The sequence below is a fragment of the Trachypithecus francoisi genome, unplaced genomic scaffold (genome assembly GCF_009764315.1).
Source record: "Trachypithecus francoisi isolate TF-2019V2 unplaced genomic scaffold, Tfra_2.0 Lachesis_group20, whole genome shotgun sequence".
NCBI lineage: Eukaryota > Metazoa > Chordata > Mammalia > Primates > Cercopithecidae > Trachypithecus > Trachypithecus francoisi.
The window spans coordinates 38,789,985-38,809,514 of NW_022681466.1; the positions used below are offsets into that span (position 1 = coordinate 38,789,985).

At 45.6% G+C, this 19,530-nt stretch overlaps 1 protein-coding gene across 3 annotated transcripts in view; it reads left to right on the plus strand.

Annotated features, from left to right (window-relative positions):
* The window catches only part of WIPI1 (WD repeat domain, phosphoinositide interacting 1), a 39,038-nt gene that overhangs the window by 5,206 nt on the left and 14,302 nt on the right, over positions 1–19,530 (plus strand). For all 3 annotated transcript variants that reach the window (XM_033183874.1, XM_033183873.1, XM_033183875.1), the window contains 5 exons: positions 1,557–1,726; positions 8,188–8,284; positions 16,759–16,856; positions 17,519–17,611; positions 18,643–18,713. In XM_033183874.1, the coding sequence (XP_033039765.1) occupies positions 1,557–1,726; positions 8,188–8,284; positions 16,759–16,856; positions 17,519–17,611; positions 18,643–18,713 (529 nt within the window). The remainder of the gene's footprint in view (positions 1–1,556; positions 1,727–8,187; positions 8,285–16,758; positions 16,857–17,518; positions 17,612–18,642; positions 18,714–19,530) is intronic.

A 19,530-nucleotide genomic window follows, 5' to 3' on the forward strand; every position in this document is an offset into this window, starting at 1 on the left:
CCAAGTAGCTGAGATTACAGGCGTATGCCACCAAACTCAGCTAATTTTTGTATTTTCAGTAGAGATGGAGTTTTACCATGTTGGCCAGGCTCGTTTCCAACTCCTGACCTCAAGTGACCTGCCCACTTTGGCCTCCCAAAGTCCTGGGATTACAGGCATGAGCCGCCTCACCCAGCCACTTGTGACTTATTTTTGTCATTATATTGGCACCATAAGATACTGATAACATTCACTCAGTTATGGAAGTATCTGTTTGAAGAAGGCAACAGTATCCTGTTTACATAGCCCATGTCAATGATGTTGAAGCACATCGAGTGAACACTGTAAATAATTCACTAGAAATGTCACTTCCTTATTTTCTCAGGGTGATAGTTTATGCCATCATAATAGCAAGCAATATACAACCTTTCAGTTTCCTGGAAAGAAAGTGGTTCAGTAAATAATATTTTGGACTCCTACTTTACTTGTAAGATGTTATTTTTATTACACCATTCTTGTGAATTTTTTGCACTCTGTCTGTCCCACATCGTTCCCTGTGGGCCTTGTCCAAGTGAAAGAAAGGCACACATATGAAAAGAACGTGCTCAGAAAGACACCAAAGCCGTAACCTTTGTGCTCAGAGGGTCATTAACTAACTTCCTGAGTACAGAAGTACGTTCCTCATCATAATACTGATGTCCAGATTATTTTCAGCAGGAAAGAGATCCAGGGAGCACAGCAAGATAGGGGGTGGGGGGAGTACAGATTGAACTCTGTTACTGTCCCCTCCCATATCGGCACCCCTCTAGCAGGACAAGGAGAATTCTGAAGCAGAGGTTCCCCACTGAGAAGTCACACCTTTGAAATCTCTCAGGGAAAGGGTAGATGAAAATTGTTCAAACATTCCAAACATGTTTGACAGAGCAAACGGTGGAGCCCTAGAGTCTGGAGGGAGATTCTTCCACTCAGACAGCATCAGAGACAGCTGTCTGCCTTTGCTCTGACTTTGCAGTCTAGTCACTAGTGTCTTCTTTTTCTTTCCTTGAGACGGAATCTTGCTTGTCGCCCAGGCTGGAGTGCAGTGGCGTGATCTCAGCTCCCTGCAACCTCTTCCTCCCAGGTTCAGGTGACTCTCATGCCTCAGCCTCCCGAGTAGCTGGGATTACAGGTGTGCACCACCACACCTGGCTAATTTTTAAACTGTTTTTAGTAGAGATGGGGTTTCGCCTTGTTGGCCAGGCTGGACTTGAACTCCTGGCCTCAAGTGATTCTCCTGCCTCAGCCTCCCAAAGTGCTGGGATTATAGGCGTGAGCCACCAGGCCAGGCCACTAATGTTTTCTTTACTTTAGATATTTGGAAAGGACTCTGAAAGTGCTCCCTGGGAGAGGGTAAGAAGTCACCTGGCAGGGTGGGGGCATGGCGGATCACTGTCAATGCAAGCTCAGAGAGGGCGCCTGGCTGGCAAGACCTGGAGAACCTTTGGAACCTGGCCTGCACTGGGCCCAGTGTCATGGAGGCTGGAATCCTTCTTGGAAGTGATCCATCCATGTAACCTCCTGGCTACTTTTCCTCCCAGATGAAATCCCGGACGTCTACATCGTGGAGCGCCTCTTCTCCAGCAGCCTGGTGGTGGTAGTCAGTCACACAAAACCACGGCAAATGAACGTGTATCACTTCAAGAAAGGCACAGAGATCTGTAATTACAGCTACTCCAGCAACATCTTGTCCATAAGGCTGAACCGGCAGGTAAGTGGGGGAAATCCCTCAGAGTTTCAAAGCTTCTGCTAATGGGAGCCAAAGAAAAAAGATGGACATCTTTCAAGATCAATGTCTTTACAACAAGCTTCCAATTCTAATGAGAATTTTAACATTCAGGCCCGGTGTCCTGGGGGTATTGTAAACAGAGTCGACTCCAGGTGCTGGTTATAACCTTGTCTTCCCTGGACCTCTGGCTTATGTTTCCAGAACGTTGGTCCCTGACTGGTAGGTTGCACCCTCTCCCTAGGGTGCGGGTTGGGCACCGCAGGGATGGGTCAGAGCTCTGGGTTGAACAGCCCCTTGAGCCACCGCAGGGGCATCTTAAATCAGAGGAGCAACTCTTCTGGTTTTGCCCCAGATAGTGGCATTCATTGCAGATGGTGGGGCAATACCACCAAGCAGGAGACGCCTGAGAGTGAAGTCAGGGCTCCCTGGGTCAGGAAAACCACCCTTCTCCCACCTCGTCCTCAGCTGTCCTGGAAGGCCCACTATTCTGCCTTGGGTTCTCGTTTTTCTTTTTCCCAGCTAACCCTTGAAGACTTCTTCTGTTTTGTAGCATTTTCCTTGTTGAAGGATTATTCTGATCTCAAATAGGCCATACATTCTCTTTTAAAATATAAATTCTTATTCAGTAAGTATTGGGGGTGTTAGCAGATTTCCTTTTGAATTGCTGGGTTTTCGTTTTAGGTTGTTTTTGTGTTTGAGACAGGATCTTGCTCTGTTGCCCAGGCTGGAGTGCAGTAGCACGATCTTGGCTCACTGCAGCCTCCATCTCCCAGGCTCAAGCCATCCTCCCACCTCAACCTCCTGAGTAGCTGGGACTACAGGTGGGCACCATCACGCCTAGCTAATTTTTTTTTTTTTTTTGTATTTTTTTATAGCGACAGAGTGTATTTATCTATTCTCACATTGCTATAAAGAACTACCTGAGACTGGGTAATTTATAAAGAAAAGAGGTTTAATTGGCTCTATGTTCTGTAGGCTGTACAGGAAGCATGGCAGCATCTGCTTCTGGGAGGGCTCAGGGAGCTTTGACTCATGGCGGAAGGCAAAGCGGGAGCAGGCGTCTTACGTGGCAGGAGCAGGACCAAGAGATGGGTAGGGGGTGCTACCCACTTTTAAACAACCAGGTCTTGTGAGAACTCACTCACTCTACAGTACCAAGGAGGGTGATGGTGCTAAACCATTCATAAGAACTCTGCCCCCCCTCCAACACTGAAGATTACAATTCGACATGAGATTTGGGGAGGGACATCAAGCCGAACCGTATTACAGTGTTTCCCCATGTTGCCCAGTCTGGTCTCAAACTCCTGGGCTCAAGGATCCTCCTTGGCCTCCCAGAGTGCTGGAGTTACAGGCATGAACCACCACGCCCGATCAAGTTACTGTGAGGACAGGGACTGTCTTGATGTGTTCACTATTATAAGACCTGGTAGAACAGACAGTAGATACGTGCTCATAAATATCTATTTCCTGACTGACTGTTAAATAAGTAAATAAACAAAGAGATTCTTTGTGTGACCATGCAGATTTATCTATTCGATTAAGTATTCCCAGAGTGGTTGCTGCATTCATTGAGGACAATGTTTTCTTCTGTCTTTGTATCTGAACTCTTAACTACTAATTATTTTTTTAACAAATGAGACAAATAAATGCTTTTTAAATTTATGAGAAGGAAGGGATTGTTTCTTTGAGTTGATCAGCTCTTTCAAATGAAACTCCACTGAAGTCCATCTGAAGCAGTGCAGTGAAAAATAGCTGGAGAAAGAGAAGTGAGGCCTTTTAAGTAGGGAGTAGCAGGAGTAAGAAAGAAAAGAAACCTGCGTTCTTGGCGAGAAGGGAAAGACAGTTTGAGAGTTTTCTACTTGAAGGCTTTCAGATGAAATTCTTGACTCAAGTGTTTTCTTTGAAATCTGTTGGTAGCAGATTAAGTTTCGCTGCTAAACTTTTTATCTTTGCATATAATAGTAATCCGTATACAAGGTTAAATGTCTGTTTTTGGTACCTGATGATCTTTTGAAGATTGTTTAGGCAAATGATCTATAAAGACGGGAACCCTCAGATCACCTCTATTGTATTTGCTTATATGATTTCTCTCTTTCTGTCTGGTATATTCATTAGCAAATGGCACAAGGAAGGCCTATTTGAGTGTCTGAGTCTGTTAACCTTTAGGTGCCAGCCTCCCCTTAATATAATACTCATTAACTGTGAGGTTCTCCTCCCCCACCTTCTAAAGAACACTGATGCACCAGCAACTGTCAGCAATTCATGGCAAAGCCATGAACCAAGATCTAACAGTTCTCGGAACCAAGATCTAACATCGAAACCAAGATGAACATCGGTTCATTGGAACCAAGATCCAACAGTTCTCCCTTCCTTTAGCATTTCTTCTCCGACAAGAATGACTTGAAGTAGTCCTGGGAAGTATTGGGGGTTTGCTTTTCTGAAAACTTTCAGGTTTGGGACTTAACTTTTGGCTTAAGCAACTCAGCTGCTGCAGTCCCTCTTGCCAGGTAGAGATTCTGCGGTGTCCGGTAGGACTGCCCACTCTGGGGAAATGATAAAGGCCCAAGGGCAGTGTGTCTTGCTCTGTAACACTCAGTCTGCTACTTCCTCAGGCCTTTAGACAGCACAGTTTCTTTTTAAAAAAACAGGAAAAAATTGAAGATTTGTATAAGGAGTTATAAGGATTTTTTATGTATAAAAAATCCCCCTTTTATTTATTTATTTTTTTTTGAGATGGAGTCTCACTCTGTTGCCCAGGCTGGAGTGCAGTCTTGGCTCACTGCAACTTCCACCTCCTGCCTCAGCCTCCCAAGTAGCTGGGACTACAGGCACCCACCACCACGCCCGGCTACTTTTTTTGTATTTTTAGTAGAGATGGGGTTTCACCATGTTACCCAGGCTGGTCTCAATCTCCTGACCTCATGATCCACCCACCTTGGCCTCCCAAAGTGTGGAGATTATAGGCGTGAGTCACCACGCCCGGCCCCAAATCCCTTTTTTCTAAGTATATAGAAAGGAAAGAGCCAAGTGTGGTACCAGCATTTCAGGAGGCCGAGGCAGGAGGATCGCTTGAGCCCAGGAGTTTGAGACCAGCTTGGGCAATGTAACGAGACCTAGTCTTTACTAGGTCTTTACTATAAAAATAAATTAGCTGGGCATGGTGGCATGTGCCCGTAGGCCTAGCTACTTGGGAGGCTGAGGCAGGAGGATCGTTTAAGCCCAAGAGTTGAAGGCTGCAATGAGCTGCAATCATGCTGCTGCATTCCAGCCTGGGTGACACAGCAAGACCCTGTCTCTATAAAAAATAAAAACTTAAAAATGTAAAAAAGGAAGAACACTTAGGAATTGTCATATGTTTCATTTTTAGTTAATGTTATTTCTCTTGCATTGAACTGAGGAAATATATTTTACGGAATAAAGACAATAAACCAGTTGTACGATGTATTTAGATTTGCACACTTTTACAGTTCTTTTGCAATCTGCTCCCAGGGACCCTTGCTATCCAGATGGAGGCTGATTGGCTTGAATCCTCTGAGGCCAAATCTATGGTGTTCTAGGGCAGATGCTATAAATATTTTGTAATTGATAAAAGGAGTTATTACTTATAAAACCTAGAAAAGTATAGATGAAAGTCAAAGCAACAGACAAGGAGCTGAGTTGAAGGCAAGGCCATGGTTCTGCAGGGGCTGAAAACTGATGGTTAAAAAAGCAATTAGCAGCATCGTGCCCACCCCAGAAACACGCTCTCACACGAACTAAGACACAGTGCATCCTCGTTCCCTCCCAGTGTTTTCTTTCTGTTTCCCTCTGCATTTAGTCTTATCTGCAGCCTGCAGCCAGCATGAGGGTGACCTGAAATTCAGCTGAGTGGGCCGCAGAGCAGATGGGGCCATCAGAGCTCGTGGGAAAAAAGTGCAGATCAGATCAGATGGGCTAGATGTAGAGGCTGTTCCTATGAGAGGCATATGTCGAGGCCCCTATCCCGGGGATTGGGGGTGGGGCTAGGAGGGGACACAAGAGGCTATCAGAAACCTCAGAACAGAAGGAAGCATAGAACCACATAGTTCAAACCACGGCATGTGCTGGCAAAAGGCACAGTGAGTGGATAAGTCAGAGAATATTTCACGGAGGAACACTCATTTTACCATCAATTTTGAGACGTTGTTAGAAATTTTTTTAACCCTCAACCCCCAGTCTCAGACCTATGACAGAGCCTTAAGTAAAACTGAGAAAGGGCCGGGCACAGTGGCTCATGCTTGTAATCCCAGCACTTTGGAAGGCCGAGACAGGAGGACCTCTTGAGCCCAGGATGGTAGAGACCAGCCTGGACAACATAGTGAAACCCAGGTCCCTACAAAAAATACCAAAACATTAGCCAGGCATGGTGGTGCACACCTGTAGTCCCAGCTACCCGAGAGGCTGGGGTGGGAAAAGGGACTGAGCCCTGGAGGTCAAGGCTACAGTGAACTATAATCCTGCCCCTGCACTGCAGCCTGGGTGACAGAATGAGACCCTGTCTCAAAAAAAAAAAAATTTGAGAAAGACGTTTAACTTTTATTTTTCTGCTGGGTTAACACTGATGACCTTCATCATTCTGAGCCATGGAGAGTCTTCCTGGGGGAACAGCAGGGCAGGCTTTTCCCAGGAGCAGAGCCTGTCTCTTTTGTGTGGTATTTTTTGGTACCTTGCCTTCCAGCTGAGGTTCCCTGGAATAAAAGGAGCTGGCTGAGAGCAGTGGCTCTCCAGCCTCAGTGTGCATCGCAATCACCTGGGTGTTCGTCTAAAAACCTACCAAACCGGGGCCGGGCGTGGTGGCTCAAGCCTGTAATCCCAGCACTCTGGGAGGCCGAGACGGGCGGATCACAAGGTCAGGAGATCGAGACCATCCTGGCTAACCCGGTGAAACCCCGTCTCTACTAAAAATACAAAAAATTAGCCGGGCGAGGTGGCGGCGCCTGTAGTCCCAGCTACTCGGGAGGCTGAGGCAGGAGAATGGCGGGAACCCGGGAGGCGGAGCTTGCAGTGAGCTGAGATCCGGCCACTCACTCCAGCCCGGGCGACAGAGCGAGACTCCGTCTCAAAAAACAAAACAAAAAAAAAACCAAAAAAAGCCTACCAAACCGGAACCTCCGGGGAGAGCCCAAGGCTTGCTCCTTGGGCAATTCTGGTGCTCATCCAGGTCTGAGAAACACTGGCCTGGGGGAAGCCAAGTCAGGCCTGTGCAGGGGTGGTCGGCAGCTGCTCAGATGTTCAAGGAGCTGCCCGACCGGAAATGCCTTCCTCACACCTCCTCACCAGCACCGAAGTCTGCCCTTGCACTGGCTATGCATTCTATTCCTTTAAACACTCAAGACGTCAACCCTGTGGCCTGTCTGCACTTAGCTGAGAGCACAGCCATTGGGAAGAGGCTCTGAACCTGACAAGCTTTGATTTGGAGAAGAAGAGAAGGGTCTGACAGCAGTGGGGAGAGCAAGCACCAGAGAGAGGAGCCCAGGGAGGACAATGGGGACGTGGGACACTGGGGTATTCACAAGATGGCTGAAGCCCTTCTCCTTTTCCCTTTGCCAGGGCTGCAGACAGCAGCCCAAAAGCAGGCCTAGAGGAGAGTCTGAGTAGCAAGAAGTTAGAGCTGGTAATTATTCTTATTCGGAGAGGGGTAAAACCTAAGATTTGGTGATAGAGAGAAAGCAAAGAAACCCATTTTTGTACAGGAGGGAGACCTGTGCTATAAACACTGAAAGGCAGCCTGTCAGATGGCAGTGGAAACTAGAGAGGACACATGAAATTGCCTTACATGGCACAGGGGTTCTGATCAGAAAGTGTGCAGAAGTCCTGCCGAATGCAGTGGCTCAGACCTGTAATCCCAGCAGTTTGGGAGGTCGAGGCGGGCAGATCACCTGAGGTCGGGAGTTCAAGACCAGCCTGACCAACGTGGTGAAACCCCATCTCTACTAAAAATACAAAATTAGCCAGACGTGGTGGTGCATGCCTGTAATCCCGGCTACTCAGGAGGCTGACGCAGGAGAATTGTTTGAACCCGGGAGGCAGAGGTTGCAATGAGCTGAGATCGCGCCACTGCACTCCAGCCTGGGTGACAGAGTGAGACTCCTTCTCAAAAAAAAAAAAAAAAGTGTTCAGGAATCCCTGTTCTAAGGAAAGAAGGAGAAGGAAGGGAGGGAGAGAGGGAAGCAGGAAGGAGAGAAAAGTATAAACAATCTTAATTTCTAATAAAATTTGTTAAGATCTTGCATTGTATGCTTCTGTTCAGGTGGATAATTGTGTATGTGTGTACATCCATAAACATAATCTTCAAAATGCATCATCAAAATTCTCCTTTAGGCTTAGCATCAAGTTAGGACTCATATGAAAGATGAATGATTTGGATTTGGTCAGTGCCTTTGTAAGGAACGGTTTGGTAGACTGATAAGTCTGTGTGATTACAGAGGCTGCTGGTTTGCCTAGAAGAGTCCATTTATATTCACAACATTAAAGACATGAAGCTGTTGAAGACCCTCCTGGATATTCCTGCAAACCCAACAGGTGAGCTCCAAAAATGGAACAAATGACCCTCAAATTTCATGTCCAGGTGCTTCTTTCTCAAGCTTTATTTTCCTCCAAATTGCAAACCCGAAACAGTGTTTTCGCTTTTTGAGTCTTAGTGAGGTTTATCTCGAAGCTTTGTCTTAATGGTGGCAGATTCAAATTATGTCAGTCTATGTGTTCTGCAAGGGGGCTGTGTGCCCTTCATGGCAGTCCAAGAATAACAACACCCTTTGTCTGGGATCCATATCAGCAAATGTGTCAAGGCACATAAGGTAGACATGTAAAAGATTTCAAGCATCTGATGTTGAAAGGTGTTTACCCCTAATTGTTTTTTGTGGTTGTTCAGTACAGAGTAGGTGTGATAATTAGAAGCAGGTTTCAACTTGGCGTGTCTGCGTGGCCAGCAAAAAGATAATCTGAACCATAAAGAATGCGTTTTATTATATGACAAAGAAATCTCTCTACTTTGACGATGTGCTAGGATATTAAATCTTACTGAATTCTCAGGATTTAACACTATTTAATACATTCCTGGTGTATAAGAAGAGGAATGGTTTGGATTTGTTATATCGAAATAGCAGATGACATTATATGAATTCATCGAGGTAGGAGTAAACAAGAAAGAATTCCTTCGTTGTGTGGTGGGGTGAGGAGTCAGCACACAGAACAATTTGTACATTTAATGACTCCGAATTCACATTTGCAGATTATATTCCAGTTTAGTATCATTGAACAACTGCTTCTATTATATTTCAGTTTAGTATCATTGAACAACTGCTTCCATTTACTGTTTCTGAGTTATTTGGCTTTCACTGAATTTCAAGATCTATCTGGGTGCCACCCAAGTCACCTAGACTTTTGAACCTTGGTTCCCTTATGAATAATATGCATCTCCCAGGGTTGGCTGAGAATTAAACAAGGTAATGTTTGTGAAAGTGACCAGCACAGGAACCACCATGCACGAAATACTACCTATGCCTTCTCTTCATTCCAGTTCTATAAATGGCTTGGCTGGCCGGGCGCGGTGGCCCAAGCCTGTAATCTCAGCACTTTGGGAGGCCGAGACGGGCGGATCAGGAGGTCAGGAGATCGAGACCATCCTGGCTAACCTGGTGAAACCCCATCTCTACTAAAAATTACAAAAAACTAGCCGGGCGAGGTGGCAGGCGCCTGTAGTCCCAGCCACTCGGGAGGCTGAGGCAGGAGAATGGCGTGAACCCGGGAGGCAGAGCTTGCAGTGAGCTGAGATCCAGCCACTGCACTCCAGCCGGGGTGACAGAGCAAGACTCCATCTCAAAAAAAAAAAAAAAAAAAATGGCCCTTGGCTGTCGATTTCAGTGCTTTCACATTTCAACCATGGCAAAAGGATATTTTAAAAGAACAAAGCTAGCCAGGTGCTGTGGCTCACGCCTATAATCGCAGCACATTGGGAGACCAAGGCAGGTGGATCACCTGAGGTCAGGAGTTCAAGACCAGCCTGGCCAACATGGTGAAACCCCATCTCTACTAAAAAAATACAAAAATTAGCTGGGCTTGGTGGCGGCCGCCTGTAATCCCAGCTACTTGGGAGACTGACACAGGAAAATTGCTTGAACCCAGGAGGCGGAGGCTTCAGTGAGCTGAGATTGCACCACTGCACTCTAGCCTGGGCAGTAGAGCAAGACTCTGTCTCAAAAAACAATAAGTAAATAAATAAATAAATAAAAGAACAAAGCCATTGAGACCATTAAGGAGTTCTGTGAGACAATGACTTTGAAGCATAATTTCTGAAATGGAAGATGGTATGTGAAGAAGCTGTGGGTAGTAAGTTTTTCCCTTAGAAATGAGAGGCTGGAATCATCTGGACAAGTATCTATTGTTTGTGCCTGACACCATGGTAGGCACCATTAGGCAACCACATACCAGGAGCCCAAAATCTAGTTGTCACGAGTTCCCTTCAACAGTCTGTCTGAGGTGGTCTGAGACAGGCGCGCCAGCAGCCTTTGGCAGGGGTGGAACCATGTTTAACTCTGGGGTGCAGACACAGTTGAAGGGAGCATGTGCTCTTCCAATCGGGAGTGAGAGGCCCCTGAATCTGCACGGAGCTTGAGGCTGGCAGGGCCTGAGCTGGGCCTTCAGAGATTTGGGGAGGGACGTCGGGCATGCAGAAAGCTAGAAGCTGCCTATGGCTCTCAGTTTCTCTGAAGAGAGGGGAGTTGAACACAGTAAATGCCACTTATTCCTCACACCTGTCACACACTTGACCCCCAGAGGACGGGGTTGCTTTAGGACTGAGCACCCTCCCTTACAAACAGATGTTTCTCCCCCCCTCCTTTTTTTTTTTGAGACAGAGTCTCACTCTGTTGCCCAGGCTGGAGTGAGGTGGTGCAATCTCAGCTCACTGCAACCTCCACCTCCCAGGTTCAAGTGATTCTCATGCCTCAGCCTCCTGAGTAGCTGGGACTACAGGCGCCCGCCACCACACCCAGCTAATTTTTTGTATTTTTAGTAGAGATGGGGGTTTCTCCATGTTGGCCAGGCTGGTCTTGAACTCCTGTCCTCAAGTGATCCGCCTGCCTTAGCCTCCCAAAGTGCTGGAATTACAGGTGTGAGCCAGCACACCCAGCCACCATTACTCTTATTTTTTAGCAAAAATAGTTGTTTTTCTGTAGTTCAGAAAACTCACTGGTTGCCTTACTTTCTGCAGCTTAAACAGAGAGAAAATTAGGTTTAAAAGTGCAGGGCTATTTGTGTTCCATGTTAGAGACAGTGTATATTGCTTGTAAAGGGAATCACTTTTATCTCAAGAAAAATTAGAAACAATGGCAGAGACTTTCTCTGTCTCAGATAAAAGAATGCCTCCTTATGAAATGATCCAGGGATAGGTTGAGTATTTCTTCTGAAAGACCAGGAGCAGGTTGACCAAACTGTGTCTTTTTAGACCTCTGATGTTCTTTGGAGACACAGCCCAAGGTGTTTTAAATGCTTCCGTTTATAATTATCACCTCAACTTCTCCTGACCTCCCTTTCTACTGCAGTAAAATGCAGATGATCATTTTTAGCCCGCAGAGTTGCTACAGCGAGCATTACCTGAGGTCGTGGCCTGGGTGGGCAAAGGTGGGTCCGCCCTGTCCATGCGGGCAGTCAGACTCACTCCCTAATCAGCTCCGTCCCGTAGGGCAGCCTTGCACAGGTCAGAGCTGTGCTTCAGTGACATGATCAGGTCCTCACTCGGGAACCTTCAGAGGACTCTGCACTGTCAAAATCATGAATATACACTTACTTCCCAGAGGCCAGGAGTCGCCTTATCTGTTCTCATCCTCTAGTTTCTTTTCTGAACGAAGAAATAAGATGGAAACTCTGACTGTTGATTTTATAAATCCTTGCTAGGTACAGAAGGAAGACAGAATCACTTGTCTAATTGTCTTCAGTACACAAATCCTGAATGCATTTTGACTTCATAAACTACAAATAAATTAGCTACGCAGAGTTCGCCTGTTGCCTCACACTTGGTATCTAACGCAGCTGTAAATTTCCTTCTTTCTGTCTGTTTGTGTCATGCCCATTCCTGTTGTGTCAGAGATTGCAGGCTATTTCCTTTAAAGAGCTTGGCCAGACAGGGGCTCGAAGTTAATTTCCTGCTAGCACAGCAGTCTGCTCTGAGCAGTCAAGGGTGGAAATCTCCATGAAAATCCTGCCAACTGCAAACCTCCCAGTGTGGAGGAGGTGGTCACAGAGCTGACCACCTTTTATGAGATACTGAGGGAGCGTTCTATACCACACAGCAATGCAGATCGTTGAACAATTCATGGTTTCTTCCCCAGCAAGACCTCTTTCTTGCTTGAAAATGGTAATACAAGTGGTATAAATGCTTCCCTTCTGTAGGAGCATAGGGCATTTGCTGTACAAAGAAGATTTCTTTCCTTCCTATTTTTGAAAATTGGAAAGCGTAACCTGAGACGTTAATCAACTCAGAGGGAACTGCATTTTATAAATCACTGTTAACTTACCTAAAGTTTGACATGCAATACTTTAAATACCAAGGTGAGAATCATTTAGAATTATGGGACTTCCTTTTAATTCCACTGATGATGCCATTGGTTCTTGAGTTGAGAGCAGGCACTTCTTTTCCAGCTGTAGAAGAATTACAGCCAAATAATTACAGTGGAATGATAGCTGCCAGTGACTTGTGAAAATACGTGTCAAGTCTATAACAAGTCCAAAAGCCCCATCAGAACCTCATTCCTAGGTAGAAAAAAGACTGGAAGGAAATGTGCTCAGATGTTCAGAACAGTGAAAAGCCTCTGGGTTTTAGAATTGTGGGTGATTTTTTTTCTCCTTATATTTTCTAGGCTTCACAAGTGTTCTACACCATCACTTTTATATTATACAATAATATTTTTAAAGCCCATTTCCTTCCTTAAAAAGGCTTTATGTGACACCTGTAACAGAAAGAAGAGACTGGCAGAAAGGCAATAACCAAGCTAAGGAAAACTCTTCTTGCTTGTCTTGGGTGGTTCCCAAGATAGGAGGATACATTCATGTAGCTGATTGGATTTTTCTGGCACTTGGGCCGTAGGGAAGTTACAGCAGGCTTTTCTGGGGACCTTCATTAAGTCTGTAAGGGTAGGAAGGCAGGATTCCTTGTCTAAATTCAGATGACTTGGTAGAGTGTGAGCCTGGAGGCAAAACTGTCAAATAAGTGGTATGTGTCAGAGTATGCCTGCCCTCACTCTTATCCTTTGTGGCTTTCTTGTTAGCATCTAGTGTCATCCAGTTCTATAATACGTATTATAGAAAGTTCAATGTTAGCTTAGAAAGTTTAAACCTTTCTTCCCTTCTGGGAATATTTATATTTTAACTTAAAACTCTGAAGCATCGCTGTAGGTATGCGTCCAAGGCTTCTGCTCCAAGACCGTTTAGCTCTCTCTACCATAAAGACATGCCCAATATTTCAGAGGGAAGAAGTAAGAAACAAACATGCTTGGCATCTTGGAGTATTAAATCTGGAAAGACCTCTATGTCGTGGTAGCCTTCATTTCACAGACAGGAAACAGGCCGGAAAGAGCCACAAATAACTCGGCCAGGGTTACATAGTACATAGCAGACCCCAGTCTTGAACCTATGTCCTTAGCCTGTCTCTAACCAGATAAATATTCCTGAAACACACCTTAAAATAAAATTTGAAAGTCTTTTTTGAGATATAATTCACATCCTATACAATTCACCCATTTAAAATGCATGGTTAAATAGCTTTTGGTATATTCACGGAATTGTGTAACCATTACCACAATTAATTTTAGAGCATTTTCATTGCCCCAGAAAGAACTGTACCTCTGAGCCATCACTCCCTCTGCTCCCAGCCATAGGCAACCCCTAATCTACTTTCTATCTCTACTAGATTATGGATTTCTCTATTCTGGACATTTTACAGCAGTAGACTCATATAATATCGGTTCCTTTGTGACTGACTTATTTCACATAGCCTAATGTTTCCAAGGTTCATCTGTGTTGAGGCATGTATCAATACTTTATTTTTCTTGCTGGATAATATTCTATTATAAAAATATGTCACATTTTCTTTATCCATTTATCAGTTGATAACATTTGGGTTATTTCCACTTTTTGACTTATGAATAATGCTGCTATGAACATTCATATACAAGTGTTTGTGTTGACATGTTATAATTTCTCTTGTGTATATAGGTAGGAGTGGAATTTCTAGGTTATATGAGAACTTTATGTTTAGCTTTTGAAGAACTGCTAAAGGTTCCAGAGCACTGCCCCATTTTACATTCCCACCAGCGGTGCATGGGGTCCCAGTTTCTCCATATCCTCACCAACATTGTCTTTTTGACTATAGTCATCCTAGTGGTTGTACGGTGGTATCTCATCGTGTTTTTAACACAGTCTTTAAAAAAACATATGTGCTAGGCTGGGCGCAATGGCTCACACCTGTAATCCCAGCACTTTGGAAGGCTGAGGCAGATGGATCACCTGAGGTCAGGAGTTTGAGACCAGCCTGGCCAACATGGTGAAACCCCGTCTCCACTAAAAATACAAAAATTAGCTGGGTGTGGTGGCACACCCCTGTAATCCCAGCTACTCGGCAGGCTGAGACAGGAGAATCACTTGAACCCAAGAGGCAGAGGTTGCAGTGAGCTGAGATTACACCACTGCACTGCAGCTTGGGCAACAGAGCAAGACTCTGTCTCAAAAAACAAACCAAAACATATGTGCTGAGAAACCTTCAGCAGTTACATACTGCATTTGGAAGGCCTTAACTCTTTAGTACTCTAGTCCTTGTAAGATTTCCACAGTCTGCACATCTTTTCTGCCAGCCACTTCAGCACACAAGCCAACCAGATCTCCTGACTGCCTCCCCACGCAGTTTCACAAGGCTAGAATCCCTTCTGCCTGCCTAGCTGTTCTTGAAGTTACATTTGGATGGCAAAGAACTCAGACGGGATGAGGAATTGGAGTTTCCAGAGCAAAAATGGAAAAAAAGAAAAGAAAAGAAAAGAGTTGCCTCTTTTAAGGCTAGGGCCGGAAATGACCTTGTATAGCCAAAGGGGTGGTAGGGCTGCCAGAACGTGCAGTTGAAGGTTTCAGGGCTCGGCCACTTCCTCCCAGAGCTATGCATGGCAATTGATAAGAGGACAGCCCTGCTGTGGACTCAGCAAAGCCAGAGCAGGAAGAGAGACCTAGGTTCCAACTCTAAATGTTTGCTTTCTTTTTCCTTTGCTCCCCTTCCTCAGCAGATTAGTTAAGGTATGTTTCAGCCTGACCTAAAGTTTTTCTTATATTTTTAGAAGAAATCCACCTAATATACTAACTTGTAATAGACGCCAGTCACCTTTTTTTCTTTTCTTCTTTTTTTTTTTTTTTTTGGTAGAAAGATGTCTCTCTTCCGTGATCTCAAAGTTTCTGGTGACACTTCGGTTTCTATGGAATTGCTGGAATTCACTGCTATCATGTGCACCCCTATTAATCTAAACCATTGTTTTGAAAATCCTTTACTTAAATGCTCCCTCCTTGAATCCTCTTATAAATAAAAACAGCTTATGTTGGTTCGATGGTTTGATGGGCTGTTTACTCTTCTGGAATATTGTTGAAGCATTTTAAATCCAAAACGTCCTCTTTATTAAGTTTGTCTCAATGTCTAGGCGCACCATCTTGACTGCAGACGCAGACCTCAAATGAACTCCCACCTCCAGAGGTGCCCATTTTCCTTATCAAGGCAGGACATTCGGCTCAGAAATTGCTCAGTTTCTCTTTTTTTTTTTTTTTTTTTTTTTTGAGACAGAGCCTCACTCTGTCACCCAGGCTGGAGTGCAGTGGTGCTATCTTGGCTCACTACAACCTCCACCTCCAGGTTTAAGCAATTCTCCTGCCTCAGCCTCCCAAGTAGCTGGGGCTACAGGCACATGCCACCATGCCTGGCTAATTTTTGTATTTTTAATAGAGACAGGGTTTCACTGTGTTGACCAGCCCGGTCTCGAACTCCTTACCTCAGGTGATCCACCTGCCTCGGCCTCCCAAAGTGCTGGGATTACAGGTGTGAGCCACCGCGCCTGGCCTGAAATTTCTCAGTTTCTAAATAGGTTCTTGGCAGCTCCTCTTCTCCAACTTGAAATTACTGGCCAACAGTATATAATCATCTGCAGAAAGACCAACATACACTGACCTTTCACAATAGGAAGATTTATTTAAGTTTTGAGTAAATCTTTTGTAGCCCTAGAGGATAATGGAATTGGAAGAGAAGTAGATGCTGTTTCAGAGTCCTGGGATAAAATGTAAAAATGAGCAATATATATACATAATATATACATATGTGTGTGTGTATATATATATGTTTGTGTGTGTGTATATATATTTGTGTGTGTGTATATATATTTGTGTGTATGTATATATATATTTGTGTGTGTGTGTGTGTTTATATATATATATATATATATATTTTTTTTTTTTTTTAAGACAGAGTCTCACTCTGTAGCCCAGGCTGGAATTCAATGGCACAATCTCCACTCACTGCAACCTCTGCCTCCCGGGTTCAAGTGATTCTCCTGCCTCAGCCTCCCAAGTAGCTGGGACTATAGGCATGCACCACCATGCCCAGCTACTTTTTGTATTTTTAGTAGAGATGGGGTTTCACCATGTTGGCCAGGCTTGTCTGGAACTCCTGACCTCAAGTGATCTACCCGCCTCAGAGTGGTGGAATTACAGGCGTGACCCACTGCACCCAGCAAGTCTCATTGTTTCACTGTAGCAAAGACACAGCCAGTGTTAAATCAGGAGGTCTTCCCCTGTGAACTGACTTTACTGGAACCCTTTGATCAGAAGCATCATCAGCGGAAAGCAGTTGTCTACAAAGCCATACCTCCCCTTGCCAGTAGGTGGCACTGTAGCTGTACTGTTTTCAGATGCCTTCTCCAGCCGTGCACTCTCTCCCTTGGCCCCAGATTTCTCATGTCCTGTTTCTTCTTTGCCAGGTCTATGTGCTCTCTCTATCAACCATTCCAATTCTTACTTGGCCTATCCTGGAAGCCTGACTTCAGGGGAGATTGTGCTTTATGATGGAAACTCCCTGGTAAGTTGACAGTGACCTGGCTGAGCCAACCCACCTGCCTTGGCTGTGTGGTCATGGAAGGAGACAGATAACGATGCCCTGCCGCGGGGGGCTGGAGGCGGTGGGGGTAAGCAATACTGGGGGAGTTGTTCAAGAGAAGGTGATGCTATTTCCCCTTGGGCTTTCTGTCAGTCAACGTCACCATGAGCCAGCGGGCCAGGCCAAGTCAGACATCTGCAGCATAATGAAAACCACTTGCCAGCAAGGGGCCAGTTGTCTGCCTGAATGTGTCACGCTGTCCCATGCCACAGCCTGAGACAGTGTGCAGGTGTTTCATATTCCCTGCTCTCTAGTCTCTGAGGCATCCCTGAGCAGGACAGGACTGCTGTGGGAAGTTCCCTAAACATGTGTGCAGGGCACGCCTGCGACGGCATCACACTGCATCAGGTGCTTAGTTCGTGGCCACCTTCCTGAGGGCAGGAAAAGGGAGGGAAATGGAGTGGCCTTTAAAGCCGAATCTTGATTCACCAGAAAATGACGCCCAGCTTACATGCAAATGGCCTGGGGAACAGAGGAAGAGACAGGGAGTTGGACAAAGGAGGGAGAAAGGAGAAAAGAGGAAGGGTGAAATCCATCTTCCCTCTTCCACATCTTCAGTATCCATTTTGCCTTTTCACCAACAGAAAACAGTCTGCACTATTGCTGCCCACGAGGGGACACTGGCTGCCATCACCTTCAATGCCTCAGGCTCCAAACTAGCAAGTGCGTCTGAAAAAGTGAGTCCACTCCCACCACCACCTCCATCTGGGGTTCGCTGGATGGCTCCTGCCATGCCCAGGGCTGGGATGGAATGAGCCTGGTGACATAAAGACGGACTGGTCTCTAGGCCCACTCAGAATTTGTTTCAGAGGGAGAATTTCTGGCCTCTGCATGTGTGCTATATTCATACATTTGTTAATTCAATCATTCAATAGGCCAGGGGCCTGCGCTATGCAAGATACAAGACACTTTGCATGAAAATTCGTGGTCTTATGAAGAAATGTTCATGCACATCAGCCGTAGAGACAGACAGATGCTGCACCTTATAAACACAGTACAGTGCAAACCCAATGCTTTACTTTGCTATTTAGAGAAATTGACGTCTTCTGCCTAGAATAATCAGAGAAAGTGATCAAATTGAATTTTTTTTCTTTTTTTTAATTTTGAGATGGAGTCTGGCTCTGTCACCCAGGCTAGAGTGCAATGGCACGATCCCCGCTCACTGCAACCTCCGCCTCCCAGGTTTAAGCGATTTTCCTGCCTCAGCCTCCCGAGTAGCTGGGATTACAGGCACATGCTACCATGCCTGGCTAAGTTTTTGTATTTTAGTAGAGACAGGGTTTCACTGTGTTGCCCAGGCCAGTCTTGAATTCCTGAGCTCAGGAAATCCACCCGCCTTGGCCTCCCAAAGTGCTGGGATGACAGGCATGAGCCACCATGCCCGGCCTCAAACTGAAATTCTAAGAAACCAGAGCAGTTGGGCGAACACACACACACACACACGCACATACACATACACAGACACACACACACACACACACACACCAGCCTTGGGCACGGGTGGAAAGGAAAAGGTAGACAGAGGGTGTTTAAAACATTTTCCAAGAATTGTTGATATGGAACATAAATAAAAATGCCTCTATGCTCAACATGGTGTGCTTCCTCAGAGACAGATGTTCAAAACCAATAAAACAGACTCCTCTCTAAAGGGACATCTCTGTGTGAAACCATGAATGGTTATGAAATGTCCACCTGCTTTCTTTTCCAGGGCACGGTCATCCGGGTGTTCTCTGTCCCTGATGGGCAAAAGCTCTATGAGTTCCGGAGAGGGATGAAAAGGTCTGTGTTCAATGTCAAACCCATTTTAAAGTCCCCGCAGGGGCCGCTGGCAGCTGTCTAGGGAGAGGACAGAGAGTGGCTCTGTGCCCTCCACTCACCTGGAGGAAGTGTAACTACTCTCCCAGGTAATTGACTTCCAGGCTTTACTTAGGGTTCAGCAACACTGAAAGCCGAGATGCTGTTTTAACACAGTTCAGCCATGAGAGTCCCTTTTTGATGTGTGTGTGGGCGGCCGGCACAGGAAAAATGAGAGAGCCAGGGAGTCACAGTCCAAAAATAATTTCTGATTTCCTTCCATGGAAATAAAGGACCATGTAAAGTGTGACTGTTTGGGATCTTATTGGATGTAGGTTTGCAGCCAGATCGGTGCACAGAGCAACCGGAAGATTCCAAGATGCCAGGCACAGTTCTTCCCTTCTGCTAACAGAGGCAGGGCTATACCTTGTTTCCTCTCACATAAATAAGACTATGGGCCGGGCGCGGTGGCTCACGCCTGTAATCCCAGCACTTCAGGAGGCCGAGGCAGGCAGATCACCTGAGGTCAGTAAGGAGCTCAAGACCAGCCTGACCAACATGTTGAAACCCCGTCTGTACTAAAAATATAAAAATCAGCTGGGCATGGTGGTGTGTGCCTGTAATCCCAGCTACTCGAGTGGCTGAGGCAGGAGAATCGCTTGAACCCAGCAGGTGGAGGTTACAGTGAGTTGAGATCAAGCCACTGCACTCCAGCCTGGGCAACAGAGTGAGACTCTGTCTCAAAAATAAATAAAATAAAATAAAATAAAAAAGACTATGACCCTTTGTGAATCTTTCTGAC